Source organism: Aulonocara sp. 'chitande type north' Nkhata Bay, linkage group LG22, assembly GCF_057382095.1.
Source record: "Aulonocara sp. 'chitande type north' Nkhata Bay isolate Kocher_YH1m ecotype deep benthic linkage group LG22, A_spYH_male_GT1.1, whole genome shotgun sequence".
NCBI classification, from domain to species: domain Eukaryota; kingdom Metazoa; phylum Chordata; class Actinopteri; order Cichliformes; family Cichlidae; genus Aulonocara; species Aulonocara sp. 'chitande type north' Nkhata Bay.
Genome location: NC_141364.1, coordinates 31,679,723 through 31,700,268, shown reverse-complemented (window position 1 = coordinate 31,700,268; position 20,546 = coordinate 31,679,723). Strand labels below are relative to the sequence as shown.

Sequence of the window (20,546 nt, the reverse complement as noted above, 5' to 3'; positions counted from 1 at the left end):
CTGTGACCCTGACTTTCTGCTCTGGCAGATAAAAATCACAGTGCTGCCACTTCTCCTGACATCTGTGGTGCACTCATTAGAAACCATTCGCTTAAACTAACATTGAATTATGACTAACATTAAGTTAGAACTACTAACTATATAATTTCTTTCTTAAATTATTTATAATAATAATAATTCTGTTCTAATTGGTGTGTGACGAAAAACTGTTTGAAATGTTTTCACCTTCTTATCCCTCAGTGAATGTTCCCATTCCAAAAACAAAACCTTAAAGAGGGCCTTTCACATTTAGTTTAGATTTTTATTCTTGGGACTCTGCTAGAGTAGTTTTGTATGACTCACAATGATCCCCGTTTATTTTGGGTTAGGTTTTGAATAAAGCTGCTTTTAGCTGCTCCCTTGTTCATAAGGGGCCACCACAGCAGGTAGCTCAGCATTTTTGATTTGTGTCTCCTTCCAGAATCAAACCCAACCTACTGCTCTCGGCTGTTAATGAGCTCCTCAGTTTATTCTCTGATTGAAACAAGCTGTTTTAGCCCCGTACTCTTTCCCAGTAAGCCGGCTTTCTTATGATTGGCTGCCCCTCTTGAACACAAAGCCTGAACAGCAGGTGGGTGGGGCTTCTGTGCTCCCTTCTTCACATGCAGGAACAAGATTATATTGGGGATATTCGCTCTTGATGTAACACAAAAAAATGATCATGAACTCAAAATCATGAGTTCATGAACATCATGAACTGTTTTTTTGTATCTCATTATGATGACATAACTTTGGTAAGCCCTACCAGATAACTACACATAACTAAAAATCTACTAAAACAGCTTTGTATGATTCTTAGTTCATAAATAATCTCTACTGATCTTATATCGGCCTTAGCGCCGCCTGTCTGAAAGCAGACATTTTAGCTGCTTTCCCTTTTAGCTCAGCTTCCTTCCGACTGGCTCCCTCTCAGGAAAAGGTTTTACAGCAGGTCGGAGGTGCTTGTGTGCTCATGAGCAGAGCTGTGCACCTAAAATGACCATATTAAGGTCCTCATCATACCAAGCCCACAGTAGAAGTAACTTTCTTAAACCACACGTTTAGAGGAATCTGAAGCCAGAGCTTTTGCCTGACGGGGGTTACTCACGCCTACACCAACCTCATCATTTGAAACATTAGCTGTAATATAACAGTATAAATATAAAAAAAGAAATAAGGAAAAGCCTAACCTAACATTACATCCTTTGAAATAAATGAAGACATATTCCACTGGTTGTGTACAATTTTATTATCGTTACTGGTTTCCCTTGTCAGATAAAAGCAGAGATAGAGAGGAGCATTATAATCATAATGGTGTGCAGCTTTCCTGTCCAAAGCTGGACGAGGGAACTGTCTGAGGTGAGAATACATTATCAACACAGGGCAAACCCCAGCGCCATAAAAGCTACATGACACTGTCCATATCATAAACAGTCACAATGAGGGCTGCTGTCGAAGCTTCGTGACACTAAACCCGTCGTGCACGCCTGTCACACAGGAACTCTGAGGTAAGCTTGAGTTGGCTAGTGTTGTACTGAGCAAATAAACCTATCTATTGTATAGCTATAGTGTTGTGACCATCACTTCCTGGTTTCTCTACCGTGGCATAGCTTTGGCATTAGGAGGTAAAATGGTAGCCGCCCCCACCCGCAATTTGAGAACATGAGTTTTTGTTCATTATATGAACATCAAGGAGGTAACTTCCAAGGCCTTAGGCCAGTGAATATATGAGGGATTATGTAATGCAAAGTTCAGCTATTCATATTTCAAGTCTGACAAATAAGTTTCTATATACTGCTAATGGACTGAAAGGAAAGCACCCATAGGTGCGGGATTTTTTTTCTGGGTTATGTACATGTCGGAGAGCTCCTCGAACACAATTCCAGTAAGATTCACTCCGAAGTGCAGCTTTGCAGCCTGAGAAATTTACAAGCTCGAGCTTTAGCTTATCCCAATAGAAAGTGAGGGTAACTTGTAGCATTTATGTTGTTGCACAATGATTTTTGATCACATTTGTTTTAGCGTTCTTTCAAACGATAAAAAAGAAACAAGAAAAAAAAACTGAGTAGACTTTATGTTTCTAGTCTAGCTTCACTGGCTGAGGTTGGAGACAGCAGCATTAAATATAAGAAAGAAGACAGATAGTGTGATACTTAGTCCTAGGCATGTCTGGCTAATATCAAAAGGTATAAATAACACTTCCTGTTTCGGTTAAACAGTTAAGACGAAGAAAACGAAGCACACGTTAAGACACGAAAGAAATCTGGTGCAACTCTTCACCGCCTTTATCCACGATTTTTGGGATTACCTGAGATTCCGGTTGTCCCTCAGGGCTTTTGATGGCAACAGCACTCCTTGATTGATCGACTGATTGAATCAATCGATTGACCGATTGAGGTTGCAGTCTTACGGATCAGATGGAGGGAGGGGGGGAAGAGGTCAAGACGTTCAAGAAAACAGAGGGCGTTTGTTTCGCCGCACGCTAGATCCTTGATGTCGCGCTTTATCCCCACCACCCCGACACACCCGACCTGCAGGCTCAGCACATTCCCGTCACCACAGTCCATCAAACAGCCACCCTTTAAAAAACAAAGCTCAAAGAAGGCATGGAGCACAAAAACAGAAAACGCTTAGCTTAAAATAGGCGAGGTATCACTTACATGATTCTCCCTCTAAGGAATTTAGGCTTTTTAATACCATCTTGGAATGCACTATATATATTGATATATATTTAGATGTTTATATACTGTATATTGCCGTTAATATAAGCAGGATTACTGTTGATAAATACAGTGGCCTCCTTACCATCTGAGGCACCTCAGCGAGCTTCCGCACCCTCCTCCCTTTCATATTTGGGTGACTCAGGCCCGAAAAGGCCCTGCATTGGTGGAGCAGGAGACACTTAATGTTTCCTTATTTCATCTGAATAAAATTCGAACACAGACGTGCCCGACTTCAGTCACTCTTCATCCACGCTCTCCCTTTTTGAATCCTCTTCTTTCTGTTCCAGAACCTGAGGGCGGGGGCTCGGCAAGGCTGCCACCTCCGTAGAAGCGAGCGAGGCGGGATCCTGTTGGTCGACAATCCTCTGGGAAGACGTGTCTTCCTGTGGATGCATAAGCAAAACAGTTGGGACTTTAGTGTCGCTTTTATTCGATATCACTTCAAAAAGTGGGTCCCTTTTCTCTCGTATAGCAGCTCAGGCCCTCTTGTCAGTCTTAAGGCAGCAGTTTGGGCTTGGGCAGCTTGTTAAGGGCAGTGAAGCGGCCGTGGAAGTGCTGCATACTGTGTTTATGCCTTGCCTGCTGTGACCAGCTAACAGCTGGCCCCAGCTTCTGCTCTGGCCCCAGTGACTTCCTGCAATTTGTACAGTTTAGTAAACTCTGGCTGCTACACTGTGTCTGCACAGAAGGCGTAGCGTGTCAGCAGAGCAGCAGCAGCTCCGTGTTTGTTCACACTGAAGGCGTTCGAAAATGTGTGAAAAATGCACCGTTTTCTTAAAGTGTAAGCAGGTACGGCATCACTAGGATTCTTGTGGTCTCAGTATTGCTTTTACAATTCAGCCTCGTGAATATTGTTCATGATGACCGTCGCCGCTCTGTGCTTTTAGTGGAAAAGATGTAAATTCACTGTTCAAAAAATTAATTAATTAATAAATGAAAATTTATCTCAATGGGAAAAACATTATGCTGAATATCTGTACTGCTATGGGCTGAGTAATGTATTAGCTAACCCTTAACCCTGTAGAACACCTCTGGGACAGACTGTCCAGGAGTTCAGTGATGCTCTGGTCCAGATCTGGAAGGAGACCCCCAGAACACCACCTGTCATTTCACTGGGACCATGCCCCGATGCTTTAGGCATGCATACAACCACAGGGGGGCCACACAAACTACTGAGCACCATTTTGAGTTGCTGCAATGAAATTTGGGTAAAATGGACTAACCTGCTACATCATTTTCTACATTTGGGGGGCTTGTTTGAACTCAGCCCTCTGATTGCATACATGTCCAGCATGATTACAGATCTGATGCATTTTCAAAGTGTTCCTTTAATTTTCTGAGCAGTGCGACATGGAGCATCAACGCGAGCAGTTTTACCCGGCCTATACGTGTTCCTGCTAGTTATTTGTTCTGGTCTCTCCTTGGGTAGAATATGGTCATGTAATTAAGTCCGTGTTTACTTACTTGCTCTGAGAATCGATGAGTCACCTGATCCGTGAACTCCTGCATCTCTCCTTCCTCCCCATTCGAGTGGCAGCTTGGACTTGGTACCTCGATCCCATGGCTTTCCAAAATGGCAGCTTCTGGTTGGGTCAGATGAGGAAGCAGAAGTGAGATAAATATAATGTGTAGAAAATGTGCATATAAATTAATTAACAGCAGAAGCTAACATTTCCAAAAGCCTTAATCTGTCGTTCCTATGTTTCCATCTTCCTCACCTATATTCGCTCTCCTCTTCATCTCCTTCCGACGATTGGCGAACCAGTTGTAAACCTTCAGCGCCGTCACACGCTCAAACTCTGACAGCTTACAGCCTGAAGGTTGAAACAAACCAAACATACAAAACAGTTAAATGTGCAAATCCTAAGGATTTTGTTTTGCAATTCCAGGCGCTGCTTACACATCCTGTTTCTCTGCCTGCAGGCTGGCTATGTTGTTAACATGATAGTCCAAAATGTCCTTCAGCTGCCCCTACTCCCACTCTGGACTGAAGCATCCAACAGTTACCACCCTACTGTTGGTACTGGTTCAAGTGGCTCTCCAGTGGATCCATCAGTGGATCTTTAGAGCAGAATAACAATGTGGAGTTAGAGTCTGTCTGAAGTAGGAGAGACTCACTTGGAAAGGCAGCTGAGTAACGTGGAGGACCGCCACAACAGCAGCCTGTGAATCTGCAGGTAGAGAACCTCAAAAATAAGACAGAATTTGGCTAACTGGAGCTAAACTGGAGCTGAAAGTTTCAAAGAATGAGTCTACGGAGTTTGTGGATTTTAAAGATGCTGCAGAGTGATTGAAGCAAAACAAGCGACCGGCACTGGAAAGTCGAACGCAGTTACAGAGCAACAGCTTCCAGATGAGCGACCTTTAGCGACGACTGATGAGAGCGAATTAAACTGTTGACATATGACCATCAGCTTCGAAGCAGCTTCAGAATTCAGGAGTGGTGAAGCAGTTCTGTGATGAGGAAAAACATCTTCAGAAGGTTCGAACGGTCCAATCAGAAACTCCAGGAAAAAGCTAAAGCTCTTGCTCACTTGCTTTCTCCAACAGCGTTTATGAATGATGTGCATGACAGAAAAGCAGCAGGTGTTCCCGTTCGATAAGCTGCAGGTAGCATTTTAACTAAAAAAAAAAAAAGACTAATAATGATGAACGTCAGCGACTAATCACCTGTCAGCTGACATCAATTCAGCAAGATGTATTTTCAGAACTCAGAAAAGTGCGCTTTACTGACGAACCCCTCTTGCTACCTGGTTTCTGGATGACGGAGTTGCAGGCGTTGGCGATCTCCTCCCGCTTCGCCTCATCTGGATACTGGTTCTCCATGAAGAAGCTGGAAGACATGAAGAGCCGCTCTGTTGGCAAAGAGCTCAATCACGCAGGCGTCACGGGCATTTATTAGTCGACGCGCAGCGCCGGTCTGAGCCGAGCTAGTTACGCCCTAATTTTACACCTCATCAACTTTTCAGGCTTTTGCAGTAAGCGGCAGGAGAGTTAAGGACAATGTTTACACAGCGAGAGAGCAGCGGGGAGGGTTCACGCCGTGAAGGGACAGATTAACGAACCCATTAAGCAGATTCATTTTAAGCTTTCAACATTCAAAACTCTAACCCCGTAAATACAACTATTTATTTCTATCTTTTTCTTTGCAAATTTGTGTTACTCATCTCTTTCCTTTTCCTGTCTGTCTAACAGTGAAAAAGAATCATTATTTCACATTAAAAAAAACCACAGGGATCAATTTCTCCCAGCTCTCCTATCCTTTCACCTCCCTCCCTCACACACATCATCTTCACCTCTACTGTATCGTCCTTGGATCTGAACTAGCTCATAAGGATCAGCACTGCAGTAGAATTGCGTAATCCCGGGGTACTGCTGGTGAGTGTTGTCTGCGTGCTCTTATTACTTTGAGTGCCCAGACTGCACCCTATACTTACAGCAACCATTTAATAGAGAAATCAATTGCACACAGCGGGCACCGTGCTCCTCTTTCTCAGCATCCGTCTAGGTTACTGAGAAGACTGTCTGGGACAAATACGTACCAGGGAAGCAGGGTCACAGCAGCCTTAATGAAAAATGACATCATAAACTGAGCCGGTTCTGCTCGCCACTGAGAGCAGGAAGCCGCGGCAAAGAAGCCATAAAGGACACAAATACTGGAAAGGTTTATAATGCTGACCATTAGCTTAAGCGACGCTGCGCTTCTGCTCCAAGAACTCGAGCACAGATGTGCTCCGAGTCATCTAAAGTGTTCTGCCGATCTCGGCTGCTTTCTATGAGCTTTTTTTTTACTTCAGAGCGGCACATAAACTTTATCTAAGCACAACAGGCGACCACGGGAATTTTCCAGTCATTGTTTAAGGGGCTGCAGATGTTTATGGTGACAATTTAGGATCCATCCAGAGTTATTCTAATTATGTAGTTTGACCTTAGGTTTGTAAGTTTCACTATTTGTTTTGGTCACTGCACTTATGAAGACGGGACAGCTGTCAGCGGAAATATTTCGGAACAACAGAACAGACACAGTACTAACCCTAGTTAGGCGGGTTGTGGCAAATTTTAATTTTGGAAATTTACAAAATCATTTGAGCGGTTTTATTTTGTTTTGTTTTTTTTCCAAAGGCCATTTTTAGTTCATATAAAATGTTTTGTCCCACCTGGTTTTAGATTTGAATTTAGTTTTAGTTTACTGTAATAACCTCGGTCCTATGAAGCAGTGCGTGACTAACTGAATTTGAATTTCAGCTAAGTTAACTATGAAAACAAGACAACCAGGATAAAACAGTGACTTTTCATTTTCTTTAACCAAAGCTCAAATTATATCTTGTGTCCTAAATAAAGCACACCCCTTCCCCATCGGTGCCCCTCCCTCAAAAGCCAAACTCACATGCTCTTTCGTTGAGCTACAGCCAGGACCAGTCAAGACCAGATTACAAAGGGTATCTGTCAGAGGTGAGGACCTACAGACGGTGGTAAAACAAACTATAAGCCTGACAGATGGTCTGCAGTAATGCTGAGATTATATTGCTCTGTCATGGTGAACAGAGGGCTGAAGGTGAAGTTGTCAATTTACTGGTGGCTACATTCATACTTTCAGCTATAGCAAGGAGTTGTGGGCAGGGACTAAAAGACTGAGATTCTGGATGCAAGTGAAATGAACTTCCTCTGAAGGGTATTGGGTCACACACTCCTGTGGACCTCACCCTGTCCTTTAGTGATAGAGAAGCTTGGTCACTCTGAAGGGCTCAGAGTAGAACCACCACTCCTCCACATCGAAGAGCCAGGTGAGGTGGTTCAAGACCCATGACCCATGATGCTGGATAAATTATGTCTCTTTGTTGGCTTGGAAACATCTCTGTGTCCCTCCCATCCTTGAAGAAGTGGCTGGGGGGAGGGAGGTCTAGGTCTGGGTGTGACTAGTTGACCAGATGATTAATCATTGCTCGTTCAGTATCATTTATTCTGTTAACATTTTGATATTCATCGTCTGTAAATTTTTGTGTCCTAAATATTATGCAGCCATCTGCCATCAGATGGCGCTGCAGTCCCGACACTGTTGTAGAAAAACGCCACAAGGCTCTTCATCTAAACCTGATCTTTTTGTTGAGCATATTATTATTAGTGTTCTAAACGCGACATAATGACATTGCAGATATAAGCAGTGGAAATCTGCTTTATCTTAAGGGTGGCTGGCCTCTCCATAACAGAGGATGAGGAGTTCGGCCATTTGGGAGAGGCTCAGACTGGAGCTGTTACTCCTTGGCACCAAAGGAGCCTGTTGAGGTGGTCACCTCCTGGATGAGGTGTCCTACCTGGAGGAGACCCAGGGGTAGACCCAGGACACGCTGGAGAGATTACTCTCTCGGCTGGCCTGGTACGCCCAGTGTTTCGCAGGATAAGCTGGAGGAGGCCGCTCTGCTCAGGCGTGACCCAGCCCCAGACAAGTCGAAGAAAATGTACTGATGGATAATAATGAGACTTGAACATCTTTTCAGTAACATATTTTCATATCATATTCAACATGAGCTGTTCTTTTTTTCCTTCTTCTTAATTTTCATTTTAATGTATAAAATGCCATATTCATAATCCATGATGTGAGGTGCCACATAGTTAAGCAGCATTTAAAGTATGATTGAAGAATGTGATTAATGATTTCAAATGTCTTTGACAGTTTTTGACATCTAAGTGTTTATTAGTTTCACATTAGTTTGCTAGTCTAATTTTTTTGTCACCAGGAACATCCCTAGTCTGAAAATCTCTGCTTAAAGTGCTACTCCAACAATCCAAACCTGATACACGACAGAAAATAAAGCTGAATGGAAAACCATAAGCCAAGTCTAAATTAGTGCTAAACCTTCCTCACCTCTCCATAATTGATTGGCATTCCTTTCTCCAGGTGAAACGGCTTCCTCTGCGCAGCCTCAGTGGACCGCCCACTATCCCTGCTCTGTCGCCTGTCATGATCCCCGTCCTCCAGTCAGGCTCTTCCTTCACCAAAGAACGCATTGATAAGGTAGCACCTGTCGAAGGGAGAGCATGCAACTTCACTTTCCAAGACCAGACCTTTACAAAGGGCGTTGCTGTGTCCTTCAATATGTTTTTCTTTATAGCGGAAGGTTTGACATCGTCTTATCCGATGTGTAACACCTTTTGGCATTTAAAAACTGAGGTTTAGTCATTTTTGTTCATTTTATCATGTTTTTGTCCCTCCAGACACAACCCATTAAAATTATTATTATTTCAGTCTTCTGAAATAACTTTTTTCACTCTGATGAAGTCATCTCTTGACCCAGCTGTCTTAGCTAATTATAGGCCAATCTCCAACCCTCCTTTCATATCAAAAATCCTTGAAAGACTAGTTGTCAAACAGTTAACAGATCTGTTAGATCTGTTAACTGTTTCAGAGTTTCAGGTTTCAGAGCTCATCACAGCACAGAAACAGCTTTAGTGAAGGTTACAAATGATCTTCTTATGGCCTCTGACAGTGGACTCATCTCTGTGCTTGTCCTGCTAGACCTTAGTGCAGCGTTCGGTACTGTTGACCATAATATCCTATTAGAGCGATTAGAACATGCTGTAGGTATTACAGGTACTGCACTGCAGTGGTTTGTATCATATCTATCTAACAGACTCCAATTTGTACATGTAAATGGAGAGTCCTCTTCACACACTGAGGTTAATTATGGAGTTCCACAGGGTTCAGCGCTAGGACCAATTCTGTTTACATTATACATGCTTCCCTTAGGCAGTATCATTAGAAGACATAGCATACATTTTCACTGCTATGCAGATGACCCCCAGCTCTATCTGTCCATGAAGCCAGATAACACACACCAATTAGTTAAACTGCAGGAATGTCTTAAAGACATAAAGACCTGGATGGCCACTAACCTTCTGCTTCTTAATTCAGATAAAACTGAGGTTATTTTACTCGGCCCTGAAAATCTTAGAAATATGGTATCTAAGCAGATTCTTACTCTGGATGGCATTACCTTGGCCTCCAGTAATGCTGTGAGGAACCTTGGAGTCATCTTTGACCAGGATATTTCCTTCAACGCACATATTAAACAAATATGTAAGACTGCGTTCTTCCATTTGCGCAACATCTTATCTTAATGACCTTGTAGTACCATATCACCCTATTAGAGCACTTCGCTCTCGCTCTGCAGGCCTACTTGTTGTTCCTAGAGTATTTAAAAGTAGAATGGGAGGGAGAGCCTTCAGTTTTCAGGCTTCCAGTTTGGATTCAGGAGACAGACACTATCTCTACTTTTAAGATTAGGCTTAAAACTTTCCTTTTTGCTAAAGCATATAGTTAGGGCTGGACCAGGTGACCCTGAATCCTCCCTTAGTTATGCTGCAATAGATGTAGGCTGCCGGGGGATTCCCATGATGCATTGAGTTTTTCTTCTTCAGTCAGCTTTTTCACTCACTATGTGTTAACAGACCTCTCTGCACTGAATCATACTTGTTATTAGGTTCTGTTTCTCTCTCTCACACCATGTCTTTATCCTGTTTTCCTTCCAGTTGCGGCAGATGGCCCCGCCCCTCCCTGAGCTGGTTCTGGAGGTTTCTTCCTGTTAAAAGGGAGTTTTTCCTTCCCACTGTCGCCAAAGTGCTTGCTCATAGGGGGTCATATGATTGTTGGGTTTTTCTCTGTATGTATTATTGTAGGGTCTTTAACCTACAGTATAAAGTGCCTTGAGGCAACGGTTGTTGTGATTTGGCGCTGTGTAAATAAAACTAAATTAAAATGATGCACAAGGTAACAGTGCTCATGTAGCCTCGGTGCATATTTTAGCACATACAGTCAGGGAAAAAATTATTTGAACCCCTGCTGATCTTGTAAGTTTGCCCACTAACAAAGAACTGATCAGCCTATAATTTCAATGGTAGGTTTACTTGAACAGTGAGAGACAGAACGATAACAAAATAAATGCATTTCAAAAAAGTTATCAATTAATTTACATTTTCATGAAGGATAGGTATTTTATCCCCTATAAATCAGTAAGATTTCTGGCTCCCAGGTGTATTTTATACAGGTAAAGCTGACAATGACAGCCTTTTCAACTTGCTACTAGGGATGGGTACCGGTATCCGGTGCCATTATGGCACCGTTCTGACATAAACAGTAACCAGACCGAAAAGCAGCGCACATTTCGGTTCTTTATTTCGGTGCTTTTTTTTCCTGAGATGTCATACACTTTGGATTCTAGCCAATCATTTTACCTTTCCAAGGATAGTCGGCGGGTCCAGGTACGTACGTTCCTTTAAAGCAGAGCTGCAGATTAAAAATGCCCAAGGTGAAGTGGTCAAAGTCTGGCTGTACTTCACAGCAAAAGATGCAAACTCAGCAGCCTGCAACAAGTGCTTTAAGGTGATACTGTGCAAAGGAGGTAACACCTCGAATCTGATGAAACACCTGGCAGCATAGCGGTTTTTTTTAAAGCCGAGAAATGCACCGTATTTGATAGCTTGCTGCCAGACCTCACACAGAGCAGCACATCTACTGTGGGTGTGGTTCCTGTTATCGGACCCGGAGTTAGCAACATCCCAAGAACCTGAAGAGTAGAGTCCTGGCCCCTAGCCCTGCCAGTGTAGCAGAAATGATGACGGGTGGTGATGCAGCAGCAGCCGTTCTTCTCTGCGTGAGTAACTTAATGTTGTTCGTGTGTAATTTACGTTGAGTAGGCTAACCACGTTATTACATTAATGCATGTAAGGTGAACTAGCAAACACCATCGTAGTTACATGCGGCTGTCTTCTTGTTTGATAGAGTGATACCATATATGTCCTATAGCTGCAGAAAAGGCTAACATTGAAATCTTTTTCCAAAAAACAAAACAAAAAAAACCCCAGCTAAACATGAGAGGTTTTAGGACAAAGTTTGTGTTTTCCATTGTTTAAGCACCAGTTCCAACCAAAGGTGGTATGTTGTATGAACAGAAAAGGCTAACTTGGTTATCATTTTGCAGATAAAAAGAAACTGCTAAAAAATAAAAACATAAGAAGTTTTTGGACAAAGTTTGTGTTTTCCATTCTTTAAGCACCGGTTCTAGCACCGTTTAAGCACCGGCACCGTTTCAAAAGTACCGGTTTGGCACCGGTATTGGATAAAACCTAAACGATACCCAACCCTACTTGTTTCTTGTATAAAAGAAGAGAAGAGAAGAGCTTTCCTAGGATGTCAGTGACAAGAATTTGGACCTACACAAGGCTGGAATGGGCTACAAGACCATCGCCAAGCAGCTCGGTGAGTGTCCACAAGGCCCCACCGGCTCAAGGAGGCAGATGTACAGGCCCGTTTGAAGTATGCCACTGAACATCTCAATGACTCAGAGAAGGACTGGGAGAAAGTGTTGTGGTCAGATGAGACCAAAATCTCTTTGGCATCAACTCAACTCACCATGTTTGGAGGAGGAGGAATGCTGCCTGTGACTCCAAGAACACCATCCCCAGGGTCAAACATGGAGGTGGAAACATTATGCTTTGGGGGTGTTTTTCTGCCAAGGGGACAGTACAACCAAACTGCATCAAAGGGAGGATGGATGAGGCCATGTACCGTCAAATCTTGGGTGAGAACCTCCTTCCCCCAGTCAGGGCATTAAAAACAGGTAATGGGTGGGTATTCCAGCATGCCAATGATCCAAAACACACAGCCAAGGCAACAAAGAATTTGCTGAAGAAGACGTATATTGAGGTCTTGGAGTGGCCTAGTCAGTCTCCAGACCTTAATCCTATAGAAAATCTGTGGAGGGAGCTGAAGGTTAAAGTTGCCAAAAAACAGCCACGAAACATTAATAACTGGGAGAGGATCTGCAAAGAGGAGTGGGACAAAATCCCCTCTGCGTGAAAAACGTTTGGCCAACTACAAGACACGTCTGACCTCTGTGATTGCCAACAAAGGTTTTGCCACCAGGTGCTAAAGTATGTTTTGCAAAGGGATCAAATACTTTTCTGAAATGCATTTGAATGGATTTTTTTGTTTAAAAAAACAAACAAAAAAACTCTGATATGATGCCCTGTCCTAAACAGTCCTAAACAGAAGGCGTTTGTAGTGGTCAAGTAAAGTCAAGTCTTATTCTTTTCAGATCACATTCATGTCTCAGGTTTTTAAAGGACATGATATCAACACAATTTGCATGACACAGACTTTGAATCTTTTCAAAAGCTTTTAAAAGCTCAAAGTTTAAATGTAGCAGGGAAGAGGGGAAAAAATGGTTTCGTTATACTGAACTATGTTTAGTATCTGATTGTGAATGTAAAGAATTTGGGGTACCAATCACAGTGCATGTGGGATTTTATGTCAAACCCTATCAGAACTTTTTACCATCTGTACTTTGACTAAGCGAGCTTTATGAAAACACTGTCACAGAAAGGTTGACACGAATGGAACAGAAAGGGAGTCTTAAACAGAGAGTAAGAAGCTCACTTCTAAATAAACGTGTGAACAACCTCTCGCATGAGAGGTGAAACATCTTTAAGAAACTTAAAGAAGTCCATTCACTTTTCTTTCCAAGTTCCTTAGATTATCATGACCTGGATGACTCAGAACACACAGAGACAACTACATTAAACCACACCCACTCGCTATAATGGTGAGCTGGATATGAAACGTCTGGAGCCATTTCTTTTTAGCATTAGAAATCTAAGTTTAGGAGCCATCTGAGACTGCTGTAAAACCCCGTGCTGACAAAGCAGGTCCAGGCTGATCAGCATGCAGACCCACTGTGGTGCATGTGTCTCCTGTGGCAAGCTGCTGATGCCAAGGAGGGCGGGGTGGGGGTGCGCGAGTAAGGGCGCAGTTACCTGGCTGGGCTTGGGCAGCTGCGGCTGCAGCAGTGTACCACGGCAGCAAGTGCATCAGCAGCTCTCTCTGCCTGCTCCACGATGGGTTGGGGTTGAGGTTGGTGTTGGGATTGGGGAGGATGTTGGGGAGGCTGCCGCTTGCCCCTGCTACCGTCCCGTCTCTGTCCCCTCCCCTGGCCCTGGGACTCACGCTGTGCTGGCTTTCACTCCACCTCAGCCCTTCAGTCGGGACAAAACCAATAGTCAGGCAGGCCACCGCCACGGGACACAGACACCAGCTGTGGCAACAACTGGAGGCTGATAGTTTGCATCTATGTCTCTGGATTAAGTGACACACTCCTGCAGACGTGCCTTGAAATGGTAACTTTATCAACAAATACACGCGCTGTAATTTCAGTGGATTGGCCGATCAGGAATCAATTTCACAGACAACACTGCTTCTTTACAGATTCATGGAGGACAGGTCAATAAGAGCTCATGTAAGAAGCAAAGCGCTGTGGCCACTTTGGCTCAGAAACATTGCAGACAAAGTAGTTATTGTTAGTATCACTGTTAATAGCTTGTTTGTTAGCCATGTGGGAATGAAAACCAGCACCAGAGTACCTCCAGCGTCAGGGCTGGGAACTACAGAGGAGCTAAAGCGAAGCCTGAGTGGGACGATGTGGGAGGGGGGGAAATAATAAAGCATTAAGATGAAAGGAGACAGCAGGGACGGCAGATGGTCCATCAGCGGCTTTGTTTATTTCACACACTAACAATGTAAAGATGGGACTTTTTGACATGATTTGGTGCGGGAGCATGCTGTTTGACAATAATCAATAAAAGCAGGGAGCATCTTGAGTTGACGCCCGTTTGTCGTGCCGTCGCCGTTTTAATGCTTGCCGAATTTGCATCTCAGGACGAGGCGAGGTCAGCGCTGACCCGAGCTGTTACTCTAGCCTGCGCAGAGAAGCCGGATTCGCCCGCTAAAGTTTCATCTCCCAACCAGAAGCCTTAACGTTATCGATTAGAATCTCCTGTGACGGGACTACCTTTAGCTGAAAATATAGATTTGTCTCGTGTCCTTTCTCGACCTCGCAGCCATTGTGGACCAGGTTGGGGTTAAGCGGGAGGAATTAAAGGTGTGCGGGTTTACCATGCGGGAGGATGGTGGGCGGGTAAAGCGGAGGAGGAGGAGGAGAGGTGGATGGGGAAGGGTTAGCAAGCGGTGGTTCGCATTCAAGACACACAAGACATATTATCCCTTTCTAACACGAGCCTTCTGTTATCTAATCTGCAGTGTAATCTTTCATCATTAACCTGACATTCAACCTTGAGGCACTGATCTGTACCTTCTCATAATTAATCCAAAATCCATTATTCCTGGGAGGATCTGTGTCCCGCTCCTCTCCTCTGTAAAAGTTACATGTTACGCTTGTACCTCTTGGCCTGCGTCTCACCTGGGTTGTTCCTCTCCAGCAGGTACCAGCGGTAGAAAGCTCTGCGCTTGGAGTCGCTCATCTCCAGGCCCTGCTGCAGCAGCCACTGAGAAATGTAGCTCTGGCTGATGCCTGCGTGCGGGAGGTGACACACGTTATTTTAACAGGTTGAGGACAATGATTTATGTCGCGGCGCACCATCGGCGGCGGCGCTGCTGGAGAGATCGGCTGCGTTCCAGCTCTGGAATACTCCTGTTCAGCTAATGAAGCCATCCCCCGACATCGATACTTTAATTAAGGACGTGATGTAGTGCAATCCATTTTCAAGGAAGGAGTAGAAGTTTACTGACATGAACCTGCTGCTACTGCAAACACACATAATACAGCTGGCATTAGCTGAAGCCCATTAAAAGGCTCTTTAAAATCTTTCTGACTCTGTGTGCTTATTTTTCCTTTTCTTGGTATTAAAAGTCAGACTGTGCTCAGGTACTCAACTGTATTCAGGCTTTGAAAGCAAGTCCAGTTACCAGTTAGGCGCCTACACGACAGTACAGTGAATCTCTCTGAACTTTGTTAGACAAAGCAGTTAATTTAAACACTTTAATCGCAATATTTTCTCAAGTTTTTTACCAACTCGATGGCCCTAAAATGACCACCAAGACCAGGAAATTCTGTGTTTTAGGATCTTTATTTTAGATATAAGCTACAACATTAACTTAGCCCACTAATGGAAACCTGACGTATCTGAGGGGTAGTTTATGGTTAGGTTTTAACAGAATGTGTGAAACTCATGTCTAAGCATCTGTGATGGCGTGGAATTTCCCCCATTTGGTGACCGATCGCAAATAGATGTGGAAACCACTTCCAATCGCAAGGTGATTGCACAGGTTGGCTGATAGGAGGCAAGTCTTTTCCAAACAGTCTTGACTCAGACTGCTGAAAGTTTGCAAATAGTTGCCGTCTCATTTATAAAAGCAGAGAGATTGTCAATACATTGACATTAACCTGAATCAGTCTACACTGATAAGTGCAATTTGTCTCTTTGCAGTAGGGGACTCGACTCAACTGGTTGCCAACTGGTTATATTACTATACCAGCAAGGTTGCTATGCACCCAAATAATTTTTCAGTTAAATCCTCGTATTGCAGCAACTATGTCACTATTTATATAGGTTTCTGAATTTCTGAGTCTATGATGTTCAACTAGTGAAAACTGGAGTTTCCACTAGTTCATTACAACTGATCATGATTGCATGTTGCAGACATGCTCGCCATCTTTAAAACCACCAAAAGCAACGCGGCCACAATTTCATTGTACACAATAATGTTGCTTTGTGTGCGTGGTCTCCTAACGGTCTCAAACTATCAACAAATTTAATCCAACAGGGAGTTAACAACAAAGCAAGAGCAGCTTGGAGAGATTTCACAACTTTAACAGCTTTAAGTTTGCAGTAGTTTCAGTAGTATCAATACTCCGCATCAGCAGATGCCTGAAGCCAAGGTTCAAGTATTGAATAGAAACTGGCGAAAGTGGGATGGGAGCATCTGTGAGCCAGTTACACTTCATTTTGCAGTTTAAAAAAAAGAAACACGAGTGAATGAGTTGGCAGAGAGAATAAGAGCAAAAAGCCTGAAATCAGCTTTTCATTTGTTCAATACAGAATCGTTTGGTTTAGCATTTTGTTTGAATTAAATCAAGACAGCAAAAGTTCAACTCTAATTAAATGCTGAGCCCCCCTGTGTTTCTCACTGCACGATCAACAGTTTAATGATCGGGGATGTCACAGCAAAGCAGAGTACCTGTAACTTGGCCCACGATCGCCTGAGAGATTCTGCGGTTGTTCAGGAAAGTTTTAATCTCTTCTTTCACCAGGTTGCTGTCTCTCCTGCGAAAGCAACAAAAGGCCCCATCACTGCCAGAAGAACCATTACACGGTGGTTAAAACACCAGCCTTTGCTCCGACTAACCTTATTCACTGCTGCTTCTCCTTTTTCAGCCATCCCTGAGCACCTGACCTGAATTAACTGCATGTAAATTCTGAAGAATAAGCCTTCGCCTCTGGGAATAGTAGCTGTCATTATCTGATGTTATAATAGTCTCTCTACTATTCCTTTGGTCTCTCTTGCACCACAATCCTCCCGTTCTCCCTCTCCTTACCTCATGTACTCCTCCACCTTTTCCTCCAGGTCCCAATCCTCCTCCCCCATCATGTCGTAGCTGAAAGACCGCTGAACTGCCACAGTGGGAGGATAGAGGGGTGGGGGAGAGGCCTCGAAGCTGTTGCTTGGGGACAGCGCGGCGCCGTCCAGGCCGGAGGTCTGCGTGGTTGCTGAGGCCAGGGAGAGCGAGGAGGCGGAGGATGATGACGACGAGGACGGGGCTGGGGCAGCAGTGGCGGGGGCGTTGTTGGAAGGGGCCGGGTGAGAGTCACAGTGGGACGGGCGGTGATCGGGGTCCAGCCTCTCCAGGGACTCCAAAGCGTGGATGATCTGAGGTTTGGTCATGCCGGAAAGGCGCAGGCGCTGCAGGAGGTCAATCTGCTCGATGGTGTAGCGGGGCTCCACCTCACAGCACTCCATTCTGGCATCTAGAGTAAATGAGCCGGGTTTATCGATGTGAAACCAATGAGACACAAGACCAAATCTGTGAATGAGTCTGAACCACTCATCAACCTATTAATACACCCGAGAGCAGCACGGACGGGCTGATTTCTCACCAGATAAACAGCACCACGAGACTTCACAGTGTTACCAAGACATAAACGGCTATATTTATCCCCACTCAACACCATTCACAGACCTTAAATAGAGATAATATGTTGCAGACTTTTTCAGAACCTGCAGAGAAATGATCAAAGGAATATTAATAGATGAGAAAGGCACACGCAGCAGGATTCAAGCACTTTGAAGGAGTTTATTTATAATGACACTTTAAATGCAAATCTGATCCAAGTATTTTAGTAACGTTAATACTCGAAAAAACCCAAATAACTTTGAGTGAAAACATGACGCGGTAATAAAAAAAACTGCACTTAGAGAACAGAGCACTCCGCACTGTTCTCCTGCGAGGAACCCTTTGGGTCATTCAAAAAAAAAAAGTTTTGGCCACCTTTCAAATGCTTGGCAACACTGCACTTAGGCTAACCTTGCTCCATTTGTCCTGGGTGGAATTAAAGTAAGATCACCCTGGCATACGTAACTTAACATCAGGTCCCACCTCGGCTGAGTCATATCCATCCTTTTAGGGTTTTTTTTTTTTTTTTTTTTAGTCCCGCAAGTCTGCAGGGAGCCTTATCCTAGTATTCACCTATGACTAAGATGCACTAAAAAGTAAAGATCACATTAAACTTTTTTTTTAAAGAATTGCAGGAATTTGACATGACCTTGCTAACATGAAAAGCATGGGTATTAAGAGATGGGGCATCAGGTAGCATTAGCCCCCCTCAAATTTGATTTTCTATGATGATCAGTGCCACTAGATGTTAGTACAGATAGGACCAGTGGTAGAAATAACTCAGTGCATTTACTCAAGTACTTTAGGGAAGTACAGCAGTGGAAGGAAGGGCATATGGTGAAAAAACTGTGCCAAATAAAATATATGGATCACTGCACTGTGGCGACACCTCTGGAAATAAGGTAGCAGCATTAAGTATGTTTAATGCACTTAAGTACTTCTAAAGTAGGTTTTGCATGTATTCTAAAATATCTGTCTCCTTAATATGTATTTTTGAATCTACCAGCAGTAACTAACATTAGCCTCCAGCTGCAGATGATTTTAATCTTGCATGAAAGTCTGCATGAGTACTTTCACTTGAAGTGCATTAAGTACATTATGATGATAAAACTTTTGCACTTTCACCTAAGCAGGATGATACATTTTAAACACCCTGCCCTGTTCTTGGATGACAAAAATCTACTCGAATAATTTCTTCCACTTTTGCATAACTGTAAATAATGGATAATGATGCTGCTACAACAAACAGAAAAAGTTCAACTTGTTAAATGTGTTGCAAGACGAGGAAACTTCCAGAACACTGCCGCCTGGAAAAAGTTAAGTTGTTGGATTTTTTTTTTTTTTACAAAACTCTCTGCTTAAAAAGTCAAGCGCTCCCAAAGCAGCGCGCAGTGATTTAACCCCCCACCTTTACCACACACGGATCTCTCTAAGCACAACTGTAACATCCAGATCTCAGCAGCTGGCTGACTTTTGACAGTTTCGCTGTCTCGTTGTAGATCTTACCTGATGGAGGTGGTGACACGGACAGGCGCCCCGGGAGTGGTTCAGTGCGTGGGGTCGCAACGGGGACACACCACTGTCGCATGGCTCAGCGAAGTTCAGCTCGGCTGGACCTCTGAGGAGTCACACAGGAGACTTGCTGCAGTGTGTTGCGGTTAAATCGCCTCTATTAGCATCTTGCCAAACCTGCAACAACAGATCACTCCCCTAGCAGCCTGTGCTGGCTAAGCTAGCGCCGTCAACTCCAGTTGGTTCCCCTGAGCACCAACCTCCCATCAACTGCTGCTTAGCTGTCCTGTTAGCCAGAACGAGACTAGAAAGCGGAAGCGATGCTTGCAACCTTCAAAGTAAGACAAACTGGTAGCTCGATAACAATAACCATTTTCACATTATACACAGACAGAATTAAACTGAATTCGGAAGCATTTTATAGCTATTTTCCAAAATGAGTCTATTTTCCACCTCTCTTTCTATCTGGGGCTATTTCCAATTATGTCTCAATGTAATGTTAGGTTTTTACACTTAACTCAGCTGTAAAACGACAAACATAAATAAAGTAAAATACTTTTCACATGCCATGTCTTTTCTCAAATTTCATTATCCACTTATACACATAGAAATACAAAGATGAATGTGAAACGCTTAGAAAGTTAAATGTATTCACCTTTTGACCCATTTACTGAAATGACAACTATTATTTTGCTCCAATGATGAGCGCAAATTACACTTTTATTTTGAAAAACTCGGGAAACGATGCTACTTACTCTGGTTACCTTGATAAAACGGTCTGTCTTGTCTCGGCTAACAACTTACCCAAAACTTGCACTTTAAGGGCAATCTGAGCAATGTTTCAAACAAGCAACCGTTTACGAAAAAATCACCGTTCTAGAGTGCTACCGCCAAACATTTTATGTGTTAAGTCGAAGGGCTGGGACCACCGCCAGCTGCTAACGGGTTAGCTCGCCTGCTAGCTAAGTTAGCTGGTGGCTAGCAGCGGATTGTCCCGCCGCGGAGCACCTCTCTTACCTCCCGTTGCTGAAGAGAGACAGCTGCAGCCGGCTGGTCGGACAGGGCAGATAATTAAAAGTGGCAAAAAAAGTAGCGGTCCACTCAACTCCGCTATAGTAAATAAGTCCTGGGTTGAAGGCGGACGGTTAAGTTAACGAATAGAGGGTGAAGGATGCGGGGTCATGTTGTCTTTCGCTATGCAGTGGGGAAATAGTATATGCAAACGAGAGGAGTCTGTCTCAATTTGTGACCCCTCACCCGACAGTACCGTGAAGGCAGCAAGAATTATCATTATGATTTCCGGTTGTACAGTGCATGCTAGAAAACGTCTACC

The 20,546-nt window shown here is 43.7% G+C and overlaps 1 protein-coding gene across 4 annotated transcripts; it reads right to left on the bottom strand.

Moving 5' to 3' along the window:
- Positions 1 to 1,254: 1,254 nt before the first annotated feature.
- On the bottom strand, positions 1,255 to 20,530 carry LOC147304478 (homeobox-containing protein 1). Of its 4 annotated transcripts, XM_086279856.1 has the most exons (11): positions 20,231 to 20,530; positions 19,208 to 19,319; positions 17,126 to 17,555; positions 16,768 to 16,853; positions 14,990 to 15,100; positions 13,551 to 13,769; positions 8,605 to 8,761; positions 5,492 to 5,574; positions 4,460 to 4,555; positions 4,206 to 4,324; positions 1,255 to 3,124 (listed from the first exon to the last, which is right to left on the bottom strand). In XM_086279856.1, the coding sequence occupies exons 2-11, from the start codon at positions 19,287 to 19,289 to the stop codon at positions 2,978 to 2,980; spliced, it is 1,530 nt and encodes a 509-aa protein (XP_086135982.1). In that variant the 5' UTR covers positions 19,290 to 19,319; positions 20,231 to 20,530; the 3' UTR covers positions 1,255 to 2,977. The 4 variants fall into 4 exon arrangements, with proteins under 4 accessions (XP_086135982.1, XP_086135984.1, XP_086135986.1 ...); XM_086279858.1 differs by lacking the exon at positions 20,231 to 20,530 and having other exon boundaries at positions 4,206 to 4,321; positions 19,208 to 20,191; XM_086279860.1 differs by lacking the exons at positions 13,551 to 13,769; positions 20,231 to 20,530 and having other exon boundaries at positions 4,206 to 4,321; positions 19,208 to 20,184.
- Positions 20,531 to 20,546: the final 16 nt, after the last annotated feature.

Coding starts and splice junctions, on each gene's coding strand:
- LOC147304478 (XM_086279856.1), bottom strand. CDS start 19,289: ATGCGACAGTGGTGTGTCCCCGTTGCGACCCCACGCACTGAACCACTC. Junction 4,556..5,491: donor CTCCGTCATCCAGAAACCAG/GTAGCAAGAGGG, acceptor TTCAACCTTCAG/GCTGTAAGCTGTCAGAGTTT. Junction 4,325..4,459: donor GAAGAGGAGAGCGAATATAG/GTGAGGAAGATG, acceptor TGACCCAACCAG/AAGCTGCCATTTTGGAAAGC.